General features: G+C 30.5%; 2 protein-coding genes, 1 long non-coding RNA gene and 1 other non-coding gene across 5 annotated transcripts; 2 read left to right on the top strand and 2 right to left on the bottom strand.

Moving 5' to 3' along the window:
* Positions 1-211: 211 nt before the first annotated feature.
* LOC126915225 (polypeptide N-acetylgalactosaminyltransferase 35A) lies at positions 212-5,119 on the bottom strand. Of its 2 annotated transcripts, none has more exons than XM_050719688.1 (7): positions 4,966-5,119; positions 4,498-4,846; positions 3,683-4,364; positions 3,477-3,594; positions 2,924-3,412; positions 2,730-2,861; positions 212-2,653 (listed from the first exon to the last, which is right to left on the bottom strand). In XM_050719688.1, the coding sequence occupies exons 2-7, from the start codon at positions 4,844-4,846 to the stop codon at positions 2,492-2,494; spliced, it is 1,932 nt and encodes a 643-aa protein (XP_050575645.1). In that variant the 5' UTR covers positions 4,966-5,119; the 3' UTR covers positions 212-2,491. The 2 variants fall into 2 exon arrangements, with proteins under 2 accessions (XP_050575645.1, XP_050575646.1); XM_050719689.1 differs by having other exon boundaries at positions 4,913-5,095.
* Positions 5,120-5,282: 163 nt separating this feature from the next.
* On the top strand, positions 5,283-5,355 carry Trnar-ccu (transfer RNA arginine (anticodon CCU)). The gene has a single exon. It is a non-coding gene; the product is annotated as a tRNA-Arg (tRNA).
* A 107-nt stretch (positions 5,356-5,462) lies between these two features.
* Positions 5,463-11,508, bottom strand: LOC126915226 (asparagine synthetase [glutamine-hydrolyzing]). Its single transcript, XM_050719690.1, has 10 exons — positions 11,379-11,508; positions 7,856-8,000; positions 7,625-7,750; positions 7,295-7,531; positions 7,053-7,227; positions 6,748-6,977; positions 6,550-6,677; positions 6,176-6,465; positions 5,872-6,106; positions 5,463-5,796 (listed from the first exon to the last, which is right to left on the bottom strand). Exons 1-10 carry the CDS (start codon positions 11,489-11,491, stop codon positions 5,616-5,618), a joined length of 1,860 nt encoding a protein of 619 aa, XP_050575647.1. The 5' UTR covers positions 11,492-11,508; the 3' UTR covers positions 5,463-5,615.
* Positions 8,187-9,661, top strand: LOC126915237 (uncharacterized). Its single transcript, XR_007710077.1, has 4 exons — positions 8,187-8,278; positions 8,367-8,579; positions 8,717-9,000; positions 9,115-9,661. It is a non-coding gene; the product is annotated as an uncharacterized LOC126915237 (long non-coding RNA).
* Positions 11,509-11,548: the final 40 nt, after the last annotated feature.

The raw sequence follows: 11,548 nt of genomic DNA, 5'->3' as shown, positions 1-11,548 counted from the left end.
TCACAAATACACGTTGTACATAGAACTTCTAAGCTCCCCCGACCCTCGTTCATAAACAGAAGATAAACAGTCAGCGGTCAATAACCAAACAGACGCATATGCTGTTGTCACGTCGGAGACATGGGAAGTCACGAAATTGACAGATCACCGGTAACCTCCTCGCGTCGCAGTTCGAACGTTTCACAAATAAGGTAAAGAATTGAACTTCAGATATAGTAGTAAAATTTATTGTATGAATCCGACAGAGTGACGTTTCAGAGTTATAACAGAGAATGTCGAGAGCTGATTTTAGGAAGGTTTGGCTCCTATGGAAGGGGTGTCGCCGGGGCCCAGGTCAGAGTTTGCCATGTTGTTACTATTTTCTGACACTGGAACACTCCCTACATTGTTGTTTCGATGGCCTCAAGAATGTTTATTAGACTCCCTTGGTTTTTCTATCGCTAATTTATGGCTCTGTGACACTGTCAGAGACACACAATTATAGACAGAATGTAGTCTAGTGGTACCGACAATTTTTTGCGAATATCTCGTAAAGCCAAGTAGCAGTTACATATATATCGCAAAAAGTTGTTCGAAATATTGATTTCTATTTACAACATATCTAAAAATTATTGAAATCAACGAAATGAGTGCGATATCGACAATTACCATGATCTTTTTACCTTGTTCAACCATGTAAGTCCCAGGGGTCATTGAAAAAACAGGATCGAAAAATCTCGACCAGCGCGATAACGCTTGTCTTAATCAATTGCGAAGAGAACCAAGCGACGCAATAGTGCTCGTCATATTTGTTACTTTATGAAATACATTTATATTATTATATATGCGTACTATTAGTTTATAAATATTTCAAGTTTTGTTCAATAAAAATTATTGAGAAGATAACAATGAAATAGAAAATACCGTCGATCATCCTTTCCGACACAAAATCTAAACAGCGTGATCGCGCTGCTTGAGACTCAAACAGTTAGGGAGCAATGGACATAATATTTGCAATTAAGGCGAGTAAAAATGAAAATAGAAAATTTGAAAATACATGTTGTATGTCGAAATCACTGTAAAGCTATATGCCATTTCTTCACGGCTGCATCGTAAAAATTGTACGGGAACCGAAGGAGATCAACTTCACTTTTTTAAATGAAACGTTTTACATTTTTTAATATATTAATCGATTCATCATAGCATTCCTTATAAAAAATTATTAACCTACTTGTGTCGAAAATTTATTAGTAGTGCACAAAAAACGTGTTGCAAGGGTTTAAAAATGTAAATAAAATTAATAAATTTTGGGTTTTTGTCAATTAGCAGCCAAATGTATATACCATAACAGAAAATTTCTTTATCATTATGATATTCATTATTTATGTCAATATTATACTTTCGAGAGAATCTAATCTGATCTATCTATTTGCTTGAATCGAATCACGTTAACTTTTGGGTTTCCCAGCTACATAGAAATAATGTTATTGGATAATAGCTATTTCGAATGATCGATGTACAAACTTTTTGATTAGATGTCATTTTTATAGGTGGTTTATAAGGCTGCCTGATGAGAATAAAGGAGTGAAGGTGTGTGGGTCATCAGAAAATCTGTATGTTTTGTTACGATGCGCGACATACATTTTGTCCTGAAGGTAACGGATTTCGGTACGTGACTTTTCCGAAATTTCATCGGAACAATCGATTAAACTCATTAAAATCATCACATAAAATCATTGAGGAAAAGGTCCCTTGATAAGCTTTTGTAAGGTCACGAAGCAATCTCATGCTAGCCCAAGTTAAATGGGCCTTCAAGGCACTTGAACTTAGCTTAAGTAGAAATGGTTTCGTATACGTGTACAGAATCGATTTTTCAAGTGGCGGGGCCAATTTAGTTTACTAATGGAAACGGCTTCGTATAAATAGACTGAAGCAAATGTTCTTGGATTAGCGTAACTTGCCAGTGAGTCTCCAGCTTAAACCTTGAAGACACATTATTTATGGTTCCAATGTCGCATAACACACGACGCGTTGAGCTTGACATCTGCATTTAACTGCATTGACTTACACTGACTTGAAGTTACAATGTATGTACAAATATATATATATGTATATATCTACAAATATGATTAAATATGTATATGTTTTATATGTTTCTACTTTCAGAGAAATTCATCTCTATTAATAAAATATCAGCTATAGTAACCGCTCCATAATATTAAAAATTGGTTAAAATTGTATTTAAAATTCTTTAAAAAATTCAATTTTTACTTTTATACATTTTTAATAATAATTATTATTATTTCATCTTCATAATGTAAAATAACATTATAGAATGCAACGTATAAAATAATATAAAAATCCTAAAACTTTCATAATGATCTATTCCATATCACAAACGCTTGTTAAAATTTATGATAATATTTGTGATAATTTTCCTCTTATTACCTTTCTTCTCTAAAAATCTATTTTTTATCTTTTATTTCTGTAACTACCATCAGTCCATTTGATGTCACCTAATTTCTTTTAAAAGAGTTTTAGAGTGTACCAAATCCCATGATATAGAGCTTGTATCTCTTTTAGTACACAGATCCATTACTATTTGTGTACTTTTTACTCCCCGCATTATTCCCAAGCATGTACCAGCTGCCATGTTATATATAGGTGTATTATTCTAAACAAAATATATTTACTCAGTAAATATAATATAATTTAAAATTGTAAACATTAGAGAACTAATAAATACTTACAGTATTTTTATGATGCCATTCTTGATTGCCACCCATCTCATGACATTTTCCAAGCTTTGGAACTTTCTCAGCTCCTTCCATGCAAAGCATCTGGCCAAGTACTAATTCGTTTTTACCAGTCTCATACCACATCTATAAAAATTGAAATAAATTTAAAGAAACTTAATTTGAAGAGATATAATTTATTTAGTTACCTGTGATTTAATTCTTAAACATGGTGCTAATATAAGCTTAGAACCTTTTGTTTTAATATCTTTTTCACTTTGAATGCATAATGCTGAATTAGAAAGTCTAATTTGATATTGATCAGTGTAATTTCTTTTCCTAGAATGCCAGGGTTGTATCGGTTTCTGTTCGATTTTTGCCCATTTATCTTTTAATCTATTTTTATTATCATCTGGTAATGCTAGTTCAGGGTATACTACATTTAAGTACCATGCAAAATTTTTACATTTTAATCTCTTTCTTAAATTTAATCTTTCCGAAATATCACCGTAATCAACTTTTTGAACATTTTTTAAAAAGTAATCTTTATATTCATCTAACCAAACATGTGCGACGCGTAATGAATTTTTCAACATAGTATCATGTTGATCAAATGTACCATATGGTCTCCTTCTTCTAAATACATGTCCAACTCTTGAGCATGGTATTAATTCAATACTTCCACCACACATCCAAATCTAAAAGACATTACAAATTATTATTGGAATAAAAAATATATAGTTAAAAAAATTATTATCTTACTCTAAATGATATTTCAAGATTTTCACCGCCCCAGATATCCATACCAGCATCATATTCTCCCAATTTTGTAAAGTATTTTCGGTCCATTGCAAATAAACCTCCAGCCATTGTTGGAGACCTATTGAATAATAATTGCTAACATATATATTACAGGAAACTGTTATATTAGTACACATGTAATTAAATAAGTATATATATATTCTCACTTTATAGGTTTTATAAAATCTTCATCATGGGCAAATGTACCAACTGGCACGTTATCCCATTTAAAATGCAAACCCCAATTAAAACCTCCTCTTACCAGAGGACTACCAGTATATTGAAATGTGTCTGGATTAATTATATCAATAATTGGCATGGCAACGATAGTTTTTGATTGAGCAATTTGTGAAAGGAGGGGTTCTATCCATCTTTTGTTTACTTCTATATGACTGTCTAAGAAAATTAAAACTTCTCCAGTTGCTTTCCTTGCACCAAACATTCTTGCTCTGATCAATCCTTCCCGTTTCTCTGTTTTATAAAATTTCACTTTACCATTAAAATTGTTGACAATGTACGTCTTAATTTTTTCATGTAACGCTTTGCTATCACTCCAATCATTTACTAAAATAATTTCATGTAAAAGACTTGCAGGAGTTCTATCAATAATGGAATGCAAGGATCTTAAAAGTGTCATATAATGTTCATTATAAAAACATATAACAATACTAGCATTTGGTAACTTAGAAGAATACTTTTGTATTTCACATAATTTATGCCTTGTATCTGGTATTTCTCTATGCATCCCAATGTTATCTGATACTAATATATTAAAGGAATAATTTTTATATCCTTCATCTCGTTTTCGTTGATCTTCAAAATTTTTTACCATTCCTAGTTCATCTAAACCTATAAATAAATACAATATCAATACGGAATCGAATTAATGGTTTAAAAAACAATTATACATAATATAATGATAAATAATATTAAAAAATGTTATATCAAGAATTTAAAATAAATATTGGTTTTCTGAATATACCTTGTCCTAATGTAACAGCAGGTTTTACTGGTACAGGTTGTAATTGTTGTAATAGTTTGTCACTATTTTTATAGGCATTTCTCCTTAAATTATAAGTACCTTTATCTATCATACTTTGTTTGTCATGATGAGCAATTAAATTATTGTGGAATTTAAGATGTTGATTACTATAAGTTTTATGATAAAATTGAGAGTCTTTTCCTAACTTTGAATTCTCTAATACTAACATTGTTGGATTTGCAGTATTAGTATTTTGAGATAATCTTGAATAAAGATATAAACTAGAGGCCCATGTTAATGAAGCTATTATTATTCCAGATATAAAAGAAACATATCTTGTTGACATCATCTGTAAAGAATAAAAAAATAACATAGCTTGTATTATATACAATGGTATATTTACTACTAACATTACTTTTATTAAAAGCAATTTACGGCAAGCAAAAGATTACATATGCTCCAACTTACGTTGGAATACTTCTTTCTAGCCCTATTCAAATTCTGACTATCTGATGAAAGTGCATTCTAAAGATAAAAAGAGCACACGACGATGTTACTACAAGATACTATGTGTCACCATTTTGTAATTTACCAGTATAACGTATAACAGCTGCATTATTGATTTCTAATTATTTTATGATATATGTATATATATAGATATATATGTGCAATAGAAAAATGTAAATATTTTAGGGATAGTATTTATATCTATATTAATTTATTAATAATATTTATCTTTTTATATTTTTGAAGCAATTTAAAGATGTAAGAATCCTTTTCTACCAGCCCCTGTGGCCTAATGGATAAGGCATCGGTCTCCTAAACCGGGGATTGTGGGTTCGAGTCCCACCAGGGGTAATCTCAATCCAACAAATTTTTTTCCTTATAATAAAAAAATTATTTCATATCTTTACGTTTCTCGCCATTAGTATTTATCATTACTGTCTTTAGAAATGACAGAAAAATTAATAAAGACAAGGTAATTTATTTACACAAATATTTTAGAACTCAAATGTTTACATTATTGTAACAGAGAAAATATTCTTTTACAGACATTCCTTACACACTTTTTTTAATTAATTTATATAACAATTAAATATCTGTGCATATTCAGGATATTAATTAATTCTTGCATTTTTAATCTCCGTTTTATTTTTTTTATGATTGTTTTCTACATCTGCTTTATAATGTGCAATAAATCTTGCAGATGGATCACAAACTCCCTTTGTCCATCGTGGCATCCAAAAGTATGGCATAAAATTTTTTGCTTGTTCCGCATAATGTTTCTCAAAAACTTTTCTGAAGTATAAAAATTAATATTTATTTTTGGAGTACTAGTAAAGCATAAAGTAAGTACAAAGATAAATATTAGACCTGTAATAAAGAGCTTCTTTGGTTTTTGGAGGACAATGAGGGAAGTTTAAATAAGCTTTTTCTAATTCTTCGTGTGAAATACGGGTATCTACTATGTCATCTATAATATGGAAAAGCGATTTCTTGAACGATGTTACACCATCACTGAAAGCTTCTTTATGTCTCCATAATATATTTGACGGTAACAGATTCATATCATCAAATGCAGATCTTAATAAATATTTTTCAATTCCTCCTGTAGTGAATAATATATTTAAATTTTAATTTAATTCATCAATTTTTTTTTTATTTTATTGGACCATACCTTGAGGCTGTCTTGAAGCAGCATCTAATGATAGATAATAATTTGTGAATTGGATATCTAGGAATGGAACTCGTAATTCTAAACTAAATGCACTGGTTGTTCTGTCTGCTCTCAAGCTATCATATAAATATATATCTTTCAATAATCGAACAGACTCATTGTGAGCTTCTGTTGCATTTGGTGCATCTCTGAAATAAATGTATCCTTGTGCCAACTCGTCTGCACCTTCTCCACTAAATATTACAGTTGCTTTTGTGTTATATTTTATGTATCTTGAGATAAGATACATACTGAAAATAAAATAAATACTTCTGAATATGTACAAATTATTTATTCATAAAATTAAGATACTTTGTTTGTAGAGTGTAAATTACCCAATAGACGCTCGAATTGTAGTAATATCACAGGTCTCTAATTGATAAATGAGTTTGTCCAAAATATCAACTACATCATCTTCGGAAAATATTACTTCATGATGTTCTGTTCCTATATGTTCTGCAACCTAATAAACATTATTATATTTAATTATGAACCTGAGGAACGTATCATTACATAAAAATGTAACTTTCAACCTGTCTGGCTGCAATAATATCTGGGCTGTTTCCCATACCAATTGCGAAACTTTTTATTTTATATGGCAATTTCATCTCCTTTGCATGTTTTACAAGTAAAGCAGCAATTAAACTGGAATCTAGACCACCTGATAGTAAACAACCAACTTCTCTGTCACACATCAATCTTTTTTTCACAGCAACCGAAAGTAGCTTTCTTATATTTCCATATACATCTGTATTACTCAAACCTGAAATATAATTTATTAGATTATTTTGTTTGTTTAAGGTTTATAAATACTACAATATTACATATTTCAACAAACTATTATAAGGAACAAAAGCTGCAAAATGAGGCTTGTCTCCAGGTTGATAATAGTTTACTTTTGCTAATAATTTCGTTCTACCATCGTTTAAAATTTCATACTCTTCATAACATCCTGATTGAAATGGCTCCAATGTCCATTTCGATGTCATTTGTTTAGTTATTTCCATAAGCCCCTAAACAAACATTTTAATACAAGAAATGTTTATTTCATACTGAAAGAATATACATTTAAATTATTACTTTGCTCTCTGAACAAATCCCAAGTTGTCCATCATCAGAGCTTAATCGGAAAAGAGGTCTAACACCATAGGGATCTCTACCAATAAGAATCCTTCTACTTTCAATATCCATTAAACAGAATGCAAAAACTCCATCTAGCATTTTTGTTACGTTTTCAATACCAAGGTGTACATATAAATGTATTATCACCTCAACATCACATCTGGTTGTATATGTAAATCCATGTTCTATACCAAGCTATAAAATTACACTTATTATGTAATAAATGAAACAATTATCTGAAAATAAAATAATATTTAAATAAACAATAACAAATAATGACAGTATTACCTTTTGACAATTATAAATTTCACCATTGCACAGTAAAAATAAATGTGGATATTGATAAAGTCTCATTGGTTGCATTCCATGAAGATTGTCCACAATTGCTAATCTATGAAACCCAAGATAACCATTCTGCAAGAAAAGATTGCAAAAATTTGTTTATATTATATAATTAAGTTAATAAATGTATATATAATTGTTTGAAAAGTTCTTTGAAAAGTTTTAATGAAATTATACCTTAACTGCATGATCAAATTCAAGTTTAAATGCTTCTGGACCACGATGTGCTATCCTCTCAAAGTTTTTAGAAATATTGGTTAAAGATGGTACATCTAATCCAAAGAGAGCCCAAATTCCACACATCTTATATTTTTTAACTGTACTAGTTCATAACAAATTATTATCGACTTATGATGTAAACATCTTGCATGGAAAAATTAAAGCATATACTAAATAAACACTGAATTAAAATATTAAAAACAATAAAAAGTACCTTACGAGGAATTACTAAAAGTATTTTACGAAAAATCGAATTTCTCTTTAGTTTTAATCGTTATTATATGTACATACATATGTACAGCACATATAGTAATTGAAGCGACAGATGTTAAGATTGAATGAACACGTGTTCATTATGAATACGCTATTCCACGTATGCATGTAAGAATTTACAGTTTTCTGACGTAATGTTGATAACATTTAACAAATAATATGATAATAAAATAAAAAGTATATTAATTTAATTCAGTGTCTGAGTCCGTTCGAACTAGTTGGCAAACGACGGAAGTTGTTTATGATAGGATGATAAGAAGCCGAACGTATCTTTAAATGACAGATTTAATCAGTATTCGATAGCTCATAGATGACTCGCAATATTTGATTGCAATAGTATGTGTACATGTACAATGTTGCCATTTTCAATGTCTCACGAGCGTGGGTTCCGAATTAGGTGGATAACCCTGTATGTAATTGCTAACTTCTAAATTCATCTCAGCTTTGAGCCACGGCTGTCATTCTATTTTCGTCTTTTGTACTCTTCTTACTCTTTTTATCTATATTACTTTCTATTACTATCTATATGTACTACTTTTTTAACAGGCAATTCTAATTTAAAATATTATGTCGCTCTACTTTAAGGAATATGGGTGTCTATGCCGATCATTTTTTATCCGAAATGTTCAAAGCAAATCCTACAAAAAATACGAATAGAAGGAAAAGGTTAAAGAAGAATGCCGTGCCCGAACCATCAAAATATTTCTTTACTAAATAAAGAAGAAAAAGAAGATGTATAAGAAAGACAGCTTGTAATCGAAAAACAGCTAATGAAAAAAGAAGGGCAAGACGAAGAAGGGCATCAACATCACCACTATCAACAACAGCAGGTAAATGTGGTTTATTGGTGTAGAGGTAACAAATTTTTTTGGTGTTAAAAATAACATTTTGTAAAATGTAAATTTTAATGATTTCACACCAGCTTCATTGCTCTATTATTCCAGAGGTAAATATTAGTGATTTGGAAAAAATACAATGTTCCAGTTTTATTTCTATTAAATGCATAATAGTATATATTCGCACGAGAAGAGGAAGACGAATCAAGAAGAAGAGGATGAATACCGATATCTTCTCCTGAGAAGAGGACGCTTCGTTGCAGAAGGCGAGAATGCCGTTTCCCGTTGACTCTTTTATGCATAAGATAAGGCAATCAATCACTGTGAAGTCAGCCTACAAAACAATCGTGTTCCGAATTCCACAGTTTCTGAAGAATCAATTCCTTCAACTATTCTGAAAGAGAGCTTTTCGTTAAAGCTAAAGAAGATCCGCGCTCGAGAAGACATAAAAAAGAAGAGCGCATGCATGTATCAAGAGTCAAGAGGAAGGGCAAAGATCAATTTAGATTTTCTCAACGGCAGAAATTTATTTATTTTCTTTATTTTTTGTTAGTAAATTATTATATTCTAACAGTTTGTATTATTTCTAACTCTGCTTTATGTGTCATCGTTCAAAAATATAGTAAACAATTAATTTCTTTTTCTCAATTTACAATTAGTTTCATTATTGCACGATTTTATCATTCTTATACTTGTCCATCTCGGATAGGATAATAGATATGAACTTTTCCGTAGAACCATACAATTAAATGTTTCTTGTACAACTCAATGGAATTTGGAATGGAACTCAATACGTTCTTGTCTATGCTAGTATGCAATCAAACAGGGCAGATCCCTAATTTTCTAGGTTCTTGTACATGCTAATGTCAATTAAACTCAACACTTAGCCGCATGGTGCAGCATTAGTCCGGGAATAATTAGGTTCATAAGCGTGAGCATTCTCATTTCCTCTCTGATTTTACTTTATTTTATTCTATTTTGTTATTTATGTAGTAAAAATTATAAGATAGTATTTAATATTTTAATTCATTTGAAATTTTCTAACTTTTCTATTCACAATAATGACATAGAATTGTTAAAAATATGATAATTAAATTATCATTACAGTAATTGTTTTCGTAAAATTTTCATTCATAATTTAAAATATTGAAATAAATAGAAAAAGCAGAAGCTTCTTCTGAAGAAAAAAACAAAACTTCTTTTTTAATTTCTAATGTTGATAAATGACTTTCCAAGCGATAATAAGATATCTATATATGTATATTATTTATGGTAGTGAAGCTTAAAGCCTAGGTGTAGTATAATTTTTGTTTACAAAAGTGCACGTTTAGTATGATTTATTTTAACAAAATAAAAGAAATGTTATATTTTATTTAAATAAAAAATAATATTTTTATAATAAATTTAAACGTTCTCTACTAATTATTTATGACAGGCGTGGATTGATATGTCCGAAAATTATTCTAGTAAAGGTGATTCCATAAAGCATATTTATTATGTAAAAATTATATATATGTATAATTTAACATATATATATTATGTTAAATTCCTTTGACATTACACACAATAAATCAGTTAAAGAGTATATTACTTATGAACAAAATATAATCTAGAAAGGTACGTCAATGACGATTAAACATTTTTCAATCACAAATTAAAAAATTGTCTTTTATTCCCTTGAATTGGTTGAACTTTATTTTAAGGTACCAAAAATTATATGTTTTATTTGCAATCCTTAAGTTACGGAATTCATTGGTTCAAAAATTCTGACTATTATGGACAAGAGAATAAGGGAACTGTAGAGACTATAGGGACCGTGCAATAATAGAGGAAAAATGGAGACGTTTCCAGGGAGGAGGGGACATAGTATTTAGGGCCGCACTGGTGACTGGATGTGATTGCGGAAACGCAATTTTATTTTCAAGTAAGACTGGATCAATGTAAATGGTTAACTGGTTTATTTTCTCCTTTCAATACAGGTCATTGAGCAGTGATCAATGATTAATGCGACCCTAAAGTACCACATGATCGCGTTTTCCATTTCCTTCGGAGTGGCTCATACAAATAGATTTCGACACTCGTACACCGAAGTGTAAGGAAACCGTCCGAAAATTGAGTCGTGACTAGCTGTGAAAAATCAACGTGATAAGCAAGAGGGTTCTCATTCTGCGCATGCGTGACATATTATGAATGCCTCAGTTAGAGACAGAGACACTATATTCATCTCTGTCTGTCTCTCAAGAACGCGATCTTTGCTAACTGTCCATGTTGATTTGTTACAATTAGATACGACTCAGTTTTCGGTCGATTTTCTCTAACTAGTGTCCAGACCTGTTTATATGATCATTAGTAAACTCATTAATAAAATTTACCTTCCAGGACCGTAACTTAAGCAGTCACCGTGATGGGAAAGCTCATAAGTTATATTCGTAGGAACATGATAGGAACTGATAGAATTGAAAGTACTAGCCAGAAAGTATCGCATGTCGGTGTGCCGGTAGCCATCTGATGGCAGAGTTTGGAGTGTCCCTACACGATTTCA

The sequence above is a fragment of the Bombus affinis genome, chromosome 4 (assembly GCF_024516045.1).
Source record: "Bombus affinis isolate iyBomAffi1 chromosome 4, iyBomAffi1.2, whole genome shotgun sequence".
In the NCBI taxonomy this organism is placed as follows: Eukaryota; Metazoa; Arthropoda; class Insecta; order Hymenoptera; family Apidae; genus Bombus; species Bombus affinis.
The sequence above is the reverse complement of the archived record's forward strand: the minus strand, read 5'-3'. Positions and strand labels throughout refer to the sequence as shown.